This window comes from Meleagris gallopavo, chromosome 4, assembly GCF_000146605.3.
Source record: "Meleagris gallopavo isolate NT-WF06-2002-E0010 breed Aviagen turkey brand Nicholas breeding stock chromosome 4, Turkey_5.1, whole genome shotgun sequence".
NCBI classification, from domain to species: Eukaryota; Metazoa; Chordata; class Aves; order Galliformes; family Phasianidae; genus Meleagris; species Meleagris gallopavo.
Window position 1 is genome coordinate 40,007,702 of NC_015014.2, and position 16,520 is coordinate 40,024,221.

At 35.5% G+C, this 16,520-nt stretch overlaps 1 protein-coding gene across 2 annotated transcripts in view; it reads left to right on the top strand.

Annotated features, from left to right (window-relative positions):
• Positions 1-16,520, top strand: part of BANK1 (B cell scaffold protein with ankyrin repeats 1) — a 130,574-nt gene that overhangs the window by 46,001 nt on the left and 68,053 nt on the right. For both annotated transcript variants that reach the window (XM_010710042.3, XM_010710041.3), the window contains one exon: positions 5,784-5,980. In XM_010710042.3, coding sequence (XP_010708344.1) covers positions 5,784-5,980 — 197 coding nt within the window. The remainder of the gene's footprint in view (positions 1-5,783; positions 5,981-16,520) is intronic.

A 16,520-nucleotide genomic window follows, 5' to 3' on the forward strand; every position in this document is an offset into this window, starting at 1 on the left:
TTTTAAGAAACTGCGAGTTTCCTTTCTGAAATAGTTAAGGAAGAAGTATTTGAGTTGTTGGCTGACTTGCGTTTTGTGTAACCAGACTATGAGTTTGAGAGAAAAAATAAACTCAGAGTGTTGAGTGTACAACATAACAATTTTCATAACCAAATATAACAAATTTTCGTGGTAATCTCTGCTGTGACCACTGTCATGCTTCCTCTCATTTTTAGTAAGTTTTCTCTGATGATGAATGTCACCCGTCTGTGATAAACATGATTTTTCTCCTTTTGCATTCTAAAAATGAGCTTAAATGTCAATCTGAATTGGAAGAAGCAAACAATTAGGGTGTTAAGTGAGGTATTTACCCTTGCTGCATTTCTGTGCAAAACTGCAGTACAGAGGTGTATAGGATGTATTACAGCATTGTTCTAAATATGAAATGTTCATTCTGTTGGGAAAAAAAGAATTTCTGCTTCTCTGGGAACTCTTTAGATCTAGGCATACTTATGAATGTTGAAAATAATTTTCATCAACCCGTAATCCTTTGCCAAAAAGTCGACACATTTCAAGAACAAGCTTATGAGCTTGGCTAAATACTGACCGGTGATTTTTGAAAGACTGAAAAAGGCAAAAATGGGGAGTTATATTGTTCTTGTTTTGTTTTGTTTTTACAAACCAGTGTTTCAGATGATAGTCATTGATATATTTTTCCATGGATAAGATCAGTTTCAGTTGCTTGTTTTAGATGAAACATCCTGTTATAATAGTTGCAGTAGTCATCAAAAAGTAATTCAGGTACCAGCAAAATATTGTTGGAACTGCTCTATCTGTAAAAGCCTGTCAGAGACAGAATGCACATTTCAGATTTGTACTGTGCCCTTTTTAAGTTTTTTTTTATTGCTTTTTAAAAATTATTACTAGCATTTCTTTATTTAAGATAAAGACTTCTTTTCAGTTCATCGAGGAGACGAATGTTTATATAAGTGATATTTGAAGGAATGATCTCTGAAGGAGAATATTGGAAGCTTGGTCAGCTGAGAAAGCTGATAGACGGGGCAGAAGCCTCTGGAAAAACACTGTGGTTAACATTACAATATTAACGAAAAAGAGATCTAAGAGGATGTCTGGCTTTTTTGTGATGGTAATGAGATGTCTTCTCCATCTTTTGTGGAAGCATGTAACTAAAGCTGGAGATACTGTCCAGAAAGTTGTATATTCTGTACAAATCTGCTTTCAGGATACCTCACGTGCGGTATTATTCCTCTATAGCCTGTAAAACACTCCAGTCAAAACACGGTAACTAACCCAAACTGGTATTTCAGAACTCTTTTTGAGTTGGGAAGTTCTAAATCTAATCTTGAATTTTCAGATTTATGAGTTCTTGGTGTGTTCATTTCTGAGGTCAAAGAAAAAAAGCTTACTTGAGGAAAACCTATCTTTTTTTCTCTCTCAGAGAACTGACTGTTATCTGTTAACATTACTCTAGTTAAACTCGTATGTTGAGGCCTCTTTAAAATTGTGATTTACTTATTTTATAGAAAATACTGCTTTTTGTCACCTAACACTACAGGCAACATACATTTTATCCTGATTTCTCTGATTCTTTCTTTCAAGGTGAATCATCAGTCTCAAAAGAATGAATTTAGGTTTCTAGCTGCTAGTGAAACAAGAGGTGAAAAGACAGGCAGGTGAGAGGAAACAAAGTGCTTTAAGTATTTCCTAGATTTAATTGATATTGACAGTGTAGAAATCATTTTAAATGTGTATTTAAATTGCTAATAGAAGCAATGTCTTGTATCAGTAATTTCAGAAATAAAAGAAGTATGTCTTAAAAGTCTGCAGAAGTATAACTGTAGGCTGTTCTGTTTGCTTACTGAAATGTTATGAAAATTCCCACAGGCTAAGACAGTGCTACAATAAAGTAATATTAGATTTTATGCTCTGTTTTATAGCTGAGGTGTTCCAGAATGCTCTGTAGAGAAGAGGAGAGAAGGGATTATGACAGGACAAAACTGCAACCTCCATTTAACCTTGTGTGTGCCGGCTAAAGCATTTAAGAGCAAGCACTACTTTCAGAGTTAGCTGAGGAAGTTACCTTAATGAACTTAAAAAATAAGCCACATGGTCACTGTCTCTGTTCCTGCTTATAGAACCATTATGGTTGGAAAAAATCACTAAGATATTCTTGTTCAGCTGTTGGTGCATCACCACCATCACCAACTTCTGAGTTCTTAGTGTAGCTGCCTAACAATGGCAGCTTTTCTCCATTAATATTTTTCTGTAAAATAGGCTGAAAGTGGTTAACTCTTGTTTACCTCAGTGACTACTACTTTTGTTCTGTTGTGTATTTTTTTAACTTAAATATATTGGTTGTTCAATTTCACAACTGACAGAAGTTCCGGTAATTTTCCCAAATTCACTGTGACAAAGTTGCAAGCTCATGAATGCTTTCCTGCCTTAAGCATGTGTGCATTCAATAAATTATGGTATTGCTACTGTGCATAATGCAACATTTCAGTTACAAGAGTTAAAAACAGCAAGGTAGAAATTTCTATGCAGTAGAACATCTGATTTGTCATTGGAGCACACTTAAACTCTGAATTGGCAATTTAGAGAACAATTATAATTTTAAAAATGAATTAGGTAATTCAGTGTGGTGTTCTTAATTGTTTGTTTTTATAATGGTAGCTGTAGTTGTCATTGACTTTGCTATAATTTGTAGAAAAGAGATCCCTTCTTCACCTTTATGTAGTGACTTGGGAGGCATTTAAACAGCCACTTTTGACACTTTTCAGAATAAGAGCAAAAAGAAAGACCAGTAGGTTTCAATCATCTCTTTTGAGGTCATTAACTTTACTATTTTTAAGTTAAATGTGTTGTTAGGGGAGGAATTTCTGGGAGATCAGGTCTGAAAATGTCTTTGACCCACTGCAAGGATGTCAAAGGCATTAATTTGTACAGAATGACTACCGATACTGCAGCTGCACACAGAAATGGGCATTGAAGTATTAAGGAGGTGGCTGAAGGGAACAGCAGCCTGGGCAACTATATGTATAACATTTATCAACAGAACAACCATATTCAGATGGCCTCAAATACTCAACAGTTTGAAGGTATCTATCCCTTAGACTTGGGAAACTTTGGCCCATACCAAATTTTGGCATCCTTCTTAAAATGCCGGAAGCTGCTGGGTGGGTTTCTTAAAATGGCTTAGCACAGCAGAGTGTTAAAAACTGTTTTAAATGGGTAAACTCATTAACATCATGTGGTGACAAGTCAGGGGCTTCCTTATACCAACTGGTGATCTACTTATCTTAAAAATAAAATAAAATAAAAAATAAAAATACTCCAGTCTTCAAAAAGGGTAAGGAGGACCTGGGAAACTATAAGCCAGCCAGCCTCACCTCTATTCCTGAAAAGGTGATGTATAATGTAAAATGTGCTATATAATCTGCATCATAAGGGCTAATCATGCATAATCATAATCATAAGGGCTAGGATATAAGGATGAACTCAAGAAAAATAACTGAAAGAGAAACTAAATGAACTAGAGATACTAAATAAATTAGTTGCATCACTGTTTGCTCTAAAAGAAATTGTGTAGATTTCGAAACTGTAGTGCTAACTGGGAGACAATAAGAAAGGGGCTGCAGTTGAAAGAATCATAAGCTAATAGCAAAAATTGGCAGGATTAGAAATTATCAGGACTAACTGGTATTCAGTCAGTGCTCTGAGGGAACTGAAGAATAAAAAAGCAGGATTTCTAACAGCAGTGTGCAATTTTTCAGTTTTGAAGTACTAAAAGTTGTAAATGTGATGCCAAAACCTAGTTTTGCTGGAACCTGACATGGCAATTAATATAAACTGTATTAAAATAAAAATTCTGTGACGTTTGAATTGCATAATTTTTGAATGTTCATAATATTGATAATTAAAATAATTTCCTGCTATTCTTTTTGATTCTGCAAACATCATCAATTTGGTCATTGGTTGTGTATGGCTGAATAATTGTCCAAAAACCCAGAGGCAGATGACATGAAAAAAACTTAACCTAATAATGCAAAGTATTCAGAGTAGTAAGGATAAAGGCTGCTTGGGAAGTAGTGAAGAAAAGCCTTGTGAGATTTAATAACTGTGCCATAAGATGACAGATGATATTCAGCATAGGTAAAAACAAAGCAATGCAAGAATCCTATGTTGTCATAGAAAATGAAAGGCTATGAGCAAGCTAGTAGCACTCAGAAGAGAGACATGCAGTTCCATGATAAAATCAACTGGTTGCTAGGTAGCAGATCAAAAAGCAAATGAAATTAGGAATTATTAGAAAAGGAATAGAGAACAAAACACAATTGTGACAGTGCCTAAATTCATAGTTCACCAATAAGTTGAGTATCATGTGTATCAGTTCTTCTCCCGTCATCTCAAAATAGTTATATTAAAGCTGGAAAAGGTCAGAAAAGAGTAGTGAGGGTGATGGAATTGATTGTCTGTAAGGCACAGCTAAGTAGACTGAATCTCTTCAAAAAAGAAGTTTCGAGAATAAGTCATTGAAAGTGGACAGAGGACAGAGAGATGGAGTATGAAATGAATTAGGGACTAGCAATAGAATCTAGCAGCGATCATGTTGAAAACAGAATATACACTTCACACCAACAAATCACAACAGAACAAGCAACAGGTGATTAGAAAGTATAGTATGAAGGCAGAGGGAAATACTGTTTATGCTTACTCTCTCATTTGTAACTTGTGGCCTCTCTTAGAGTTTTAATACATGACCAAGTGTTGAAATTATAACTTAGTTCTGTTTAGCTTTGTCTCAGTTTTCAAAGGTGAAACAGACTGTGATGCAAATGAGTATCATGCTATTTCAGACAAATCCTGAAAACTTTTGTCTGATGCATCCATCTGTTAATACTCCGACTTCTTCATTGTTGTTAAGCAAATTTTTGCAAGTCTCTGCTAGTCATGAGAATTTTCAGAAGTGAATTATGATATGAAAACACTGGACATTTTCATAGGTTTACAGTGCTTTCAGATTTCACAGATGATAAATGTTTCTAAAGCGTTGGATAATATACACCTTCGTAAAAATGTATCATGGCTGTAGGATTGTTTCCCCTTACAAGGAAACTTATTTCTTAATAGACTGAACTCCTTCTTCTTTTTTTTTTTTTTTATGTGAAAGAGATCTCTTAATTATGCTTAATTATTCTTTATTAAGATATGTATGTGATTTGTATGTCTGTTTAGGCTGAATTGGTGGGCTCAATCCAATTATATGGGCTTGAATAACACCAAGTGCCTAGTCCTGCGTTTCAGTTACAAAAATCCTGTGCAGCACTGCAGGCTTGGGGTGGAGTGGCTGGCAAGCTGCAGGGAGGAAAAAGATCTGAGGGAGATTAGGGAAAAATTTCTTCTCAGTGACGAGGTATTAGAACAAGCTGCCCAGGGAGGGAACAGAGCCACTATCACTGGAGGTTCTCAAGAAAAAGGTAGATGATGCACTGAGTGACTTGTGCGATCACAGCCATGGTTTGATGATTGGACTAGATGATTCTAGTGGTCTTTCCAACATTTATTTTTTTACAAATCATAGAATCACAAAGTAAATACAAAGATATATGTATATATCAAAATATTTCTTTCATAGTAATTGTTCTTTTGGTGCCAGTTCTGTGCTGGCAGTTTGAGAAACTGTTATTCAGTAGCACTAATATTTTAAAGACTTCTGTAATGGAAGCTGGCAGGTGTCTTATAAGAGCAAAACTTTTTATGAAAGATTTGTTTTTTTTATACAGGTAGCCATTTGGAAGAATTTCCCACTCTCCTTCACTGTGCAGCCAGATTTGGATTAAAGAACCTTGCAGCAGTTCTGCTCAAGCATCCTGAGGCCACGAGGGCTTGTAAAATAACCAATGGAGATGGAGATGTTCCAGCAAGTATAGCTGAGAAACATGGACACAAGAAAATAAGAGAATTAATCAAAGAATTGTCGGTAGGTTCATGTGTTTTTTCATTTGCTATCCATAGCCAGGTAACAATGATGTTTCCATTACTGAAATTGCCTAATACTTCTTTTGTAAAGCCTTGTATATTGTAGTCCTACTGTAAAATATTATTATATTCTTTCTGTCTCAGGAAGAGGGATCAAGATTGGGTACAGCCACTTTTTCTGCACTGTTGTAATGAAGATATTCTATGCTGCTTGAATTCTGGGCACTAAATGGAAGGAGAACAGTAGATCAGTAGATCAGAAGTACCTGATGTGGCCTGAAAATACAGCTAGGTCTTTGTTTCCAGCACCATGTGATGGTTATATTGTGAATAGTCTGGCCCAATCATGTAGATTAGTAGATACAGATATCTACTTCAAAATCACTTTCCACTTTCAGAATCTCCTCTTCAAAGTCTGTTGTGACCATTCGCCTTTGAACATGGAGTAAGAAAGCCAGAAGTTTTAGTTGTCCGTTAGCCAGACATTTTGATGTAACTATGGATAGACATAGAACTAAAGATGAATTTGAAGAAATATACGATAATAGCTGTGTAGATTATATAGGGGAGAATTTTTAACATACCTCGTGAGGAAAGTGCAAGAAACCTTTGGTAAGTGAGTTAACGTAGAAAAAGGTATAGTAAAGAATGGAAACACTGGCTGACTGAGATTAGTATTAAATCTGTAGAACAAGGACATGGGAATTGATCAAGTTTTGTTTGTTTGTTTTTAACTTGATGCAGCTGTCATCTAATGTAAAGGTGAAGAAGAGATGCTGAAGAAAAGTTTTCTGTAGTCAGTGTTGAAATGTGAAGGTGACTTTAGCAGTGTTTTATGATCTAATCCTCTTAAAATTGGTTCAAGGGGAAGAAAATTGCAGCCCGTAGTGTCTGAAAGTAAGACATTTGACAATGGCCAAGGTGCTGAATGAGAATGTGCTGTTTACCCTTTTGTTGTTGTTAAACATCTGTTGATACAGACTTTTAAATAAAACTGGGGGAGGGAAAATATCTGCAAAGCAGGAAGTTCATACCTAATGGAGAATGTGATGTGGCCTCTTCTCTGAGGTGACAGGGCATATTTCATTACATTTAGTGATACAGAGGTGATGCCTTTATCTCAGGTTTTGATGCAGTATTTAAAATAAAAATTAACTGAAGAATATGTGGTCCTCCTTACCATCTAGCATAAAGCTGTCCATGAAATCATACAAAGGTTGTTTTCCTGGATTAAAGTGTTAGTGAAACTCTACTACTGTTATAAGAATGTGTAGTCTGGGTAAGATATGTAGTATACTTCATGTTTTCATCTGATTCAAATACTATGGCTCACTAATGCAACACAAATAAAAACTGGAGCATGCTTCAAGTCTGCTAAATGTGTAATATGGCATTTTAGAAATTTTAGCTCCAACCTCAGAAGAAAAATGGGTTATTTGTGTCCCCTGTAATAGTGCACTTAAGAACAAAAAACATTTACTGTACTTCTGTAATTGATGGGAATGTGGAGAAGAAATACTTGCATGGCTCTAAGCCAAGCAAAATTTAGTTTAATCGTAATCTAGGAACTTCCTGTTGCAGTATTGAAATTGCTCATTATTACAACAGAAGTACCTTTGTACTTTGCATACCTCTCACTGTTTTAAAATTGTTACCTGTGTTATGCCATTCCTTTTAGGAATAGTTACAAGATATTCACAGTAATTCTTCAATTCTATCTTAAAGAACAATAGGTTCCAGAAAAATGAATGTATTATATATACGTTCAGTTTGTCTAAAAAACCTGAGAAGTGCCTTTCATTTGCCTTTGTGCCAGGGAGTCCTTTGGACGAGTCAGAATTTCTTGAGATGCATAGTTAGAGAGAGAAAAGGCAAAAAAGGAAGGGGCTCCTTTAGCTACTATTTATACATTCAAATCCAGAGCTTTGTCATGCTGGCCTCTTTGGAGTAAGCTCAGCAAACGTGTTTGGAGCTTCCTGGTGATGGAGCTTTGCTTGTTACACCCTTCATGCCCAGCAGGCATATTGCAAAGATGCTGATGGCTCTGTTAGCCAAGGAGACCTATAGGACCTAACTTGCACACTGGTTTGTCTGTGGTACAAGTTCCCTGTGTTTGTTTAAAAATCTCTTTTCTGGAGATGGACGCTGACAGTGCTGATGTAGGGAGTCACAGCAAGCAGATCTGGCATGATCAGCTGACATGCCAGAAACTGATCTCCTGGTCTGTTTAAGTACAAAGCACAAGGGAGGGATCACATAACATGTAGCATGCTTCTGTTGATATAGCTGCATGAATGAGAGAGTCAGGAAGAGATTTTCCTCTTCTAGAAAAGTGTTAGATTCAGGAACATTTGATGCTGAAACATCCCACCATTTAATAGCCTGTATAAATGGTGCTCCCCAAAGCAGTAGTGTCTGTCTTGTCTCTCAGAATTTTGCTTTTCAAAAGCTCCTTGAAAATGTCTCCCATGCATCAAGGGAACATTGCATGAATCTATCCATTTGTGTTAAAGGTACTGAGTTGATAGAGCAGACTCTACAAGAGAATCTGCTTCATGGGGATTGTGATAAGGCTCTGTCTCAAATATATAAGTAATTTGTTAAACAATTTATTATTTTAGCGCAAAACTATTTAAATGGGCACTCATTTCCAATTCTAACATGTTTCATTTGAGCTTCAATTAAGTTCAGTTACCTCTTCTGTGGCATAAAATAGGAATATTGCTTAACCTTCTGTGATAACATTCTGAATTGTCACTTGGTCTTGTGATATTATTCCTCTGTAGAACCAAGGGCTTAAATGTTTTCTATTATTGCTTTTAGGTTGAATTGTTAGAATCAAGTGTGTGAATTTAAAACTAGTAAGAGGAGTAACTAGAAATACTGACAGGAGCCCCTGTCTCAGAATCTGAGGAGGAGAAATGATGAACCTTTTAAGCCATTGCTCCAGCTAATAGCTCAAGTTTCTCTAAAGCTGGCTTGGTCATTTCGATGCTTGCTGTTCTTGTTTCCACTTGTGAGCTTTTATGCCTATGTAAAAGTTCTGTTTACAGAAAATAAAGAAAAGAAATTCTTATCCAGAACACAAAGGAAGACTTCGAAAAATGAGAGCAAATTTTTGAGCATTAGGTGACTAATAAGGGAAGTATATAAAATCTGTGACCTGACCATTTAGAACTGGAGTTGTACTGATAGCCACTCTAGGCATATAAGGCCTGGAATGGATGTCATTCTTTATTCTGGCACTTTGGGATGCTAATTTATCCTTTCCTTTATTGTGCTACTGACTAGGTCATTCAGGAAGATTACTATGTGTCACTTGAAGCATATGTCTCCATTTCCAAGAAAAACACAATTCAGAAAGTTGTTTATTGGTTGTTAATGCAGATAATTTCTGATTGTTGGCTGTGGCCTTTAAAGAAGTTTCCTAATGGTAAAATAAATGTTATTTAAATATAAAAATTTTAATAATTGTTTCATGTTCCACCATGCAGTCAAGACAGCACAACTTCAATTTGATTTTTAATATATCTTCTGGCATTTCTGGAATTGGCTGTCTAAAATTTGAGGCAGAAAATAGAGGTTTGCTTTTTTAATCAAGACCTGGGGCCAACCCTGTGACAATGCGTATCAGAACAGTGGGCAGGTAGAAACATTCCCTCTGCTACCAACAAAATCCTGTCTGCGTTTCCTAATATTTTTCTATGTCTGCCTGCTTCAGGTGTCTCTCTTAGGCAGCTATTGAAAAAATAATAAGTACTTAATCCTGCACATTTTTAGTGAAATTTCTGTGGATTTGGGTAGACTGGAACAGTCCCCTCAAGTTAGACCTTTTGTGAGAAGTTTGTTTTCTTCTCCAGAAGGGAGTCACATTGAATCTTTTCTAGCTGTTGAAGGACATTGTGCAAAGTCTAGCTTCGTAGTTATTGGGTTTTCTGTTTTCAGTAGTTCTCTCAGTAACACAGAAGAGAATAATCTTACAAGGGGCATAATTTTCATTCAGTGTTTATTTAGTGGAAGACACGCTGGATAAGTGTTGGGGAGGAAATTGTTTCTGCAATAGCAAGCTGTATTTTTATAAATATTTGGGAGCTTAAAGGATGGGTAGCTCTGTACGCTGACATAATTCATCATTGTACGCTTCTCTCCCCATATCCATGTCTTATGTTGAAGTCACTGTTGAATCAGAATCCAGAATTTCTTCAATTTTTTTTTTAACAGGAAATAATCTACAAAAAACAATGTATTGTGGAATTTGAGGACATTTTTTTTCTTTTGCTTTTTTATGCAAAATGAATATATCGTGGGTTTTTAGCTACCGTCTTCAAAGGCCAGTGCATCTTTAGATGGTGGGAATCCATTTAGCAAGGGTTTCACATGGTTTGATAGAGAGTTCTAGAAGCTCATGAAATAAAATCTTTTTCAAATATGAATTATTATATTTTTATTTTAATTATTATATATTATAATTATTTATGTATTATTCTTACGTCAGTGTTTGGCTTTCTGTTTTAATAAAAGGCTGTATGAAAAGGCAGAGTTTCTTACCATGAAAATATTATGCGTTCAAATCTGATTGTAGTCTCTTCCTAAGCTATTAATTTTCTGTTGGGTAAGGACCACGTGTAGCAAGATGATGTGTATACATATAAAATAATTTTAAATGAAATTAACTTGATTGCTCTCAGTATTTGCTTAATTCCTTTAAATGCTACTGTAGTGTTGCATTTGTCCAATTGCTTGTTGTTTTCAGGTAGCTGGGAGAATTTTTGAGAGAGATGATTAATCTGGTTTTTAAAATTTGTGCTAATCCACTAGTGATTCCTCCATGAGGGCTGCTAGGATAATATTCTTTCAGCAGTGTTTTAGTGCTTAGAAATGTTGGTTGTATGCATCCTCTAATATGCTGGAAGTTACTTAACTGAAATGAAGAGCTGAATGCTGTTTTATTTTTGTACTTATTAGTGAGTAGAATTCACAAACCCCTGGTGATGAAATCAAATTCCTAGGCTTCTTGAGGAATCTGAGCAGAAAAACCTGTGAACTTCAGCCAACTGACAGGCATACATCATCCTATAATTTCGTTTAGATGTTTGTTCATAGACACCTTTTTATTTTTTTTCTAAAATTCCTTGTAGAGAGGCTTTGCATTGTCAGTGCTTGGATTCTTGTAGGATTTGGCTGGGGGTGAGGTATTATTTTTATTTTACTGTCCATTAATGCTTCCTCCTCTCTTCTTTACATGTTCTCAGGGGCTCTCTGTTGTAATAAAAACTTGCTGAAACTTGCTGCCTTTTAGGATTAGAGTCAACAACTTATGTTTAATGAAGAGATAAAGGTACTGACTGAGCACAGAGTTTTGCTTTGAGGAGAAAAGACTAGATTTCTCCTTTTAAAAAAATTACAGACATTAAACGCATTTTTAAAGTTTCTGACTTTTTTTCAAACTAGAAACTTGTGCCTTAAAAATAGTTAAATCTTCTGTCATAACAACAACAAAAAAATGCTGTATATTTGGAAACCTTTTGTGTGACATGTATGAGATTGAAATTTTTAATTTAAAATGAACAAGGATAGTTTTCTTAAAGAATTGTCTGGTATTTTGTCTAGTCTTCTGATATTCTCCTGCTATAGCGGTGGCACAATTGTTTGCAATTCTGTGACTCAAAAAGCTTTGGCAATTTATAGGGAAACTTGAATACTAATGGAAACTCAGGCAGAATGCTTGTGACTTGGATTGCTGGAGTCCTGCTGACTGATTTGTGGCAAGGCAGCATCAGCAAAGATGTTTAGAAAGGGAACTTTCTGGGTTTTGTGTTTGGGTTTTTTTCTGCTTGTTGGTTGGTTGTTGGTTTTTCAGAAAACTGTCATCCCAGTCAGTCATCTGCATTATTACGCTCTGAATTTGTTTGAACACATGAAAAAGGTTTGGATAAACTGTAAATTAAAAATGCAAATACAGTGCTTTACAGAAAAATAAGAAAACAAAACTGACCATGTTATGTTGTCGTAAAAATCGGTGCCATGTTATGCCAAATCTGTCCTATCTTTAAAGAAGCATGGAAATAAATATGTTTAGGCAGATACAGACTGCAGACTAGCCTGAAGAGTTGTTAGAATGTATATGGCAAAGATACACAGAAGACAACTGTTTTCAAAGTAAATTAGCTGCTTTTGTTTAACCTCTGTCATAAGGGTACAAGCAATTTTGACATGAATTCCAATTAGTTGTAAGATGTAATTTCTCTATTCAGCTAGTTAAGTTACTACTGATGCCAAAAGCATACGAAGGATTCAACAGGCTACCCATTTTTGTGGATGTTGGAAACTTTGTCACTATATGTCACGCTTTATTTTCATCGGATCAGTATGAATCCTCCACACAAGCTGCAAACCAGGTGCAGGAGGCTAAAGCAGCTACTTGCTGGGTAGAAGCTACTCCACCGGTGTCTGTTAGAACAACTGCTCCTGGTTCCTTTCTATCAGCTTTCTTAATCTGTGCTGTTCTAATAACTGTTAGTAGGTGAGCAGGTTGTTTTTCTATTTCTTCCTTGTATACAGATATCTCGGACACACTAATAACGCAAAGGAAAAGTTTTTAAATGATTTTTAAAACTCATCTGCTAATTCCAGGTTTACTGCACAAGGGAGGAGTGCTGATGCATTCCATTGTAAAGACAAAAGCAAGTTTTGGGTATTTCCTCTGTTGGATGAAATGATTTGCAGGTATATGTATAACTGTCAAAAAGCAGATGTACTTCAAAATAGCATCTGATCTCAGTGAGACTATCTGGAGTATGCCCTTTGGCTGCCTCCCGGTGATCTGCAAAGGAATCAGATATCTGTCTCATCTTACAAGTTGGAGAGTACAAAGAAAGGTAGCACCATATCAAAATCACCTTTGCCAGCCCCTCAGAAGGGAAAGAGCAGTAACAAAAAACACACAAAGAACAAAACTAATTTAAAGAAGGATTTCACCTTCATGAGGGAAAACGAAGGAAAATGAGAAGAGGAAGGGAACTGTTAGTTACTGTGGTAAGGTAGTCTCTTATCCAGAGCCACCTAATTTTTGAATGACTTTGAAATGTGCGAAAGGAGAGGTTTGATCTAAAAACCCAAAGAAAAACTAGGGGGAAAAGCAAGAATTAATGAATAGGATTAGGTAAGAGACTTGCTATGTCTTTAGCAGACTGAAGCTTCAGAGCTCTGTACAGCTCTAACAGTGACTAGACTTCCCCACAGCTGTAATTTATTGCTTAATTAGAAAAATTGTCTTTAGGCTCTACATCAATAGAATGACCACTGGGGAAAGGCATTTCTCAAAGTTACCAAACCCATTATATGAAATTGCTTTAAAAAATCCATTTGTGCACTGCATACCATTAGTTCTGCTTAATACAGCTGTGAACAGTCTCCATCTATAATTCTGAGAATCCAGCACAGAGGGCACAATCTTTGTTTTGCTGCCTTCTCTTCCCACCCACATAAATTATTCTATAATAAATGATTCAGTATTTCATACCCAAGACTCTAGGGTACCTGACAGTATCATTTTGCTTTTCTTGTATTTGGTGCAAAACTTTAAAATGGTTCCCATACACTGTCTAACTCAGAAAGGACTATGTGTCTATTGCTATATATGTTCATTTTCATGAAGAAAGACAATATGCTAATAAATTGCTTTATAATACATCGATTTGCAATCTGTAATTTGCATTATAATACTGTCTGTAACAGGCATAGGCAGCCATCCTCAGCCTCACAAGCCATGTGCCAAAGTCCTTGTGAGTATAGCAGCAGCAGTCAGAATTTTGGGAGTTTTTCTTAGGCAGCAGAAGTTAATGGTTCCCTCTTCCTATGAGTGTGAGGCATGGAACAGGATCTCAGTGTGCTCTGATGAGTCACATTGACTTGATTTTACTTGGCTCTGAGATTTCACATTATTTAGCTGCTCCTCTGTGGTCATAAGGGTGATCTGGGAGCTATTCTTCAAATATTAGTGAACAGCTTAAGAATTGTTGTTGGCCACCTGTGGCTTTCAGGATTCCAACTGAGTACATCTGCTGTTAATAAATAACACTTTCAGAGAGCCAAAAGAATGGAAATAGGCAGGAAAGTCTCCTTCCATGCTAGCAAGTTCCTAGGTTACCTAGGAAAAAATACAGAAATCACTATCTGAACCAGTTATGAAAGTAATTTAAGTGTGATTCCTAACATGATCGTTTAATAACAAATCTTTTTTAATGAGATATATAAGGACTGCAGTAAATTGTGGCCAGTTTTCCCTGGGGATACCTATCATCAGTGACAACATAATCAGTAAACTGCATAGCTGTAAAAACTAGCAATTTATAGATGTATTTGTTCCTCTTTTCTCAAAAGCTTTTTTCACAAAAACAGGCACATGTAAATGGAGGCCTGAGCTAGCCATGTAGGCAGAGAACAAGAAAAATCCCCTAGACAGTCAAAAACAATCATTTCAGGACTCTGAAAGCAAATGTGATAGAGCTTATCAGTGAAAACTGCTCACCTCATTTATTTTTCCAGATTATTAAAAAAAGAATAGCTTGTTATTTTGTTTTTTCTTGTTTTCTGATGCAGCTATTAGGTGCACCCATGTAATGTAAAATGAAAGATATTTCTTTTTTTTTGGTAAATTAAATGTCTAAGAAGCAAAAAAATGACGAACAAACTTAAACAGTTCATTGAACTGTATTGTTTTGCTGTGGCTCATGAAATATGATGTGTTTAGTTAGAACTTTCAGCATTCTGAAAAACAGGCTTCATTCAGCCTTTTGACTGTGAATCATTACTGAAGAACAAATAATGCACAGTGCTGGGAGCAAAATGCAGCACATTTCAGGCAATACTCTAGCTATGAGTAGTTAGACTTGTGAGAGGTGAAATTCTTCAGAAAGGTGATAAACAACTGAATGGGGTTTTAACTCTGTATCTGCAAGCAGTGGAAGCCAACAAAAAAAAGCAGATAGAGGAAGTGCATTATTAAAGGCTGTAAGCAACCTTGGGAAAATGCAGAACCACTGAGCTACTTTTGAACAAAGACATCCATTCCACAGAGCAGAAATAGCATATCCATGGTATAAATGAACAAAACCAAATCTTCATCAGAGCTAAAGTTTTAACCCACCAACCAGAGTAGAGTAGAAAAAAGGTAAAGCAGAGAACAGAAGACTATACAAGGGTTTGGAATAGAGAATTTTTTTTCTTATGGAATAATTTTTGATCTAATTACTTAAACTAATAACTGGAGATCACCAACAATGAAAAATACACATTGCACAAAGTACGCTGATCTAAGTAGAGATGAAATTATGATGTTCTGAGATTACTGTGAGTATGAGCATCAAATTAAGTTATATTTAGGGTGTGGCATCCTACTCACATAAGCATATAGTCAAAATTTGGTGTTCCTGGCTGAAGAAGTAACATAGCCACGATTAGAAATATATGCCATTATATCAAGTAAATGAAGATTTAATGGGATTTCAAAAAGCTTAAAAGATTAACATGCTTTTGAAAAGGCGTGTATTAAATGAAGTGGATCATAAAATACTTTTGCTGTCTAAAAAGGTCTGTGATGACTCAAGAAGGCTACCTACAGATGACTACTGGTTATAAAGAGCTAATTCAAAATACATGATACTGATACAATATACTGATTTTGGTTTAAGTGAACTTTGTGCACTGTTGCAAAAAAATGGTTTCAAAGATTTTGAGGAAAGTAATAATACTTTCTAGTAATAATGCTATAGTAATAATACTATCATACTAGTAGCAATAGTACAAAACATCAGAGGTTTCATATTCTCAGTTATTACTACTATGAGAAGATTATCTGCTATAAAGATGAGATTTCTTCTAGTGTTATGTTTAACAGGATGAGGCTGGAAACTTCTAAACTATTTTGGGTGAATAAATTACGAAATAAGTAAAAGGATAGGAATGCATTTAAAATCAGAAATATCTATGATGGGGGAGGCAGGAATATTTTATATTTTCAGTAAATATTTTATATTTTCATATTTTCAAATGAAATATTCTGTATTTCATTTTCATATGATTGAAAATTCATCTAAGGTTTTTCATATACATCAAAAATATAGGGCAGGTCAAGTAAGATAATTCATTGTTGATAGCTCTTGAAGAATTGGCTCCCTAGAGAAAAGTAGACACAGATTTGTTTATGTTGCTGGGGGCAGAGGAGTCTGTATATTCTGTGTTTTTGTTCTCATTTCCCTAAGAGATCTCATTTATCAAACCTATTTTTGCTGAATAACACTATGATTCACCTGCTAATATATGAAAATCAGTGATGTTTATGTGCACAAGAGTGAAATGCCTTGCAGTTAGATACAGATTTAAGAAATTGAATGCTGCTATTCATAATTTTAATTCTTTAAAAGTCAGTGAAAAAATTGTATTAAAAGCAGCTATAGACTAATACAGCTGTAGACTTGTATTAAATCCTGTAAATTAGCAGAATAATGCAAATAAATCATGGAATGTTGGCATCTGTAACA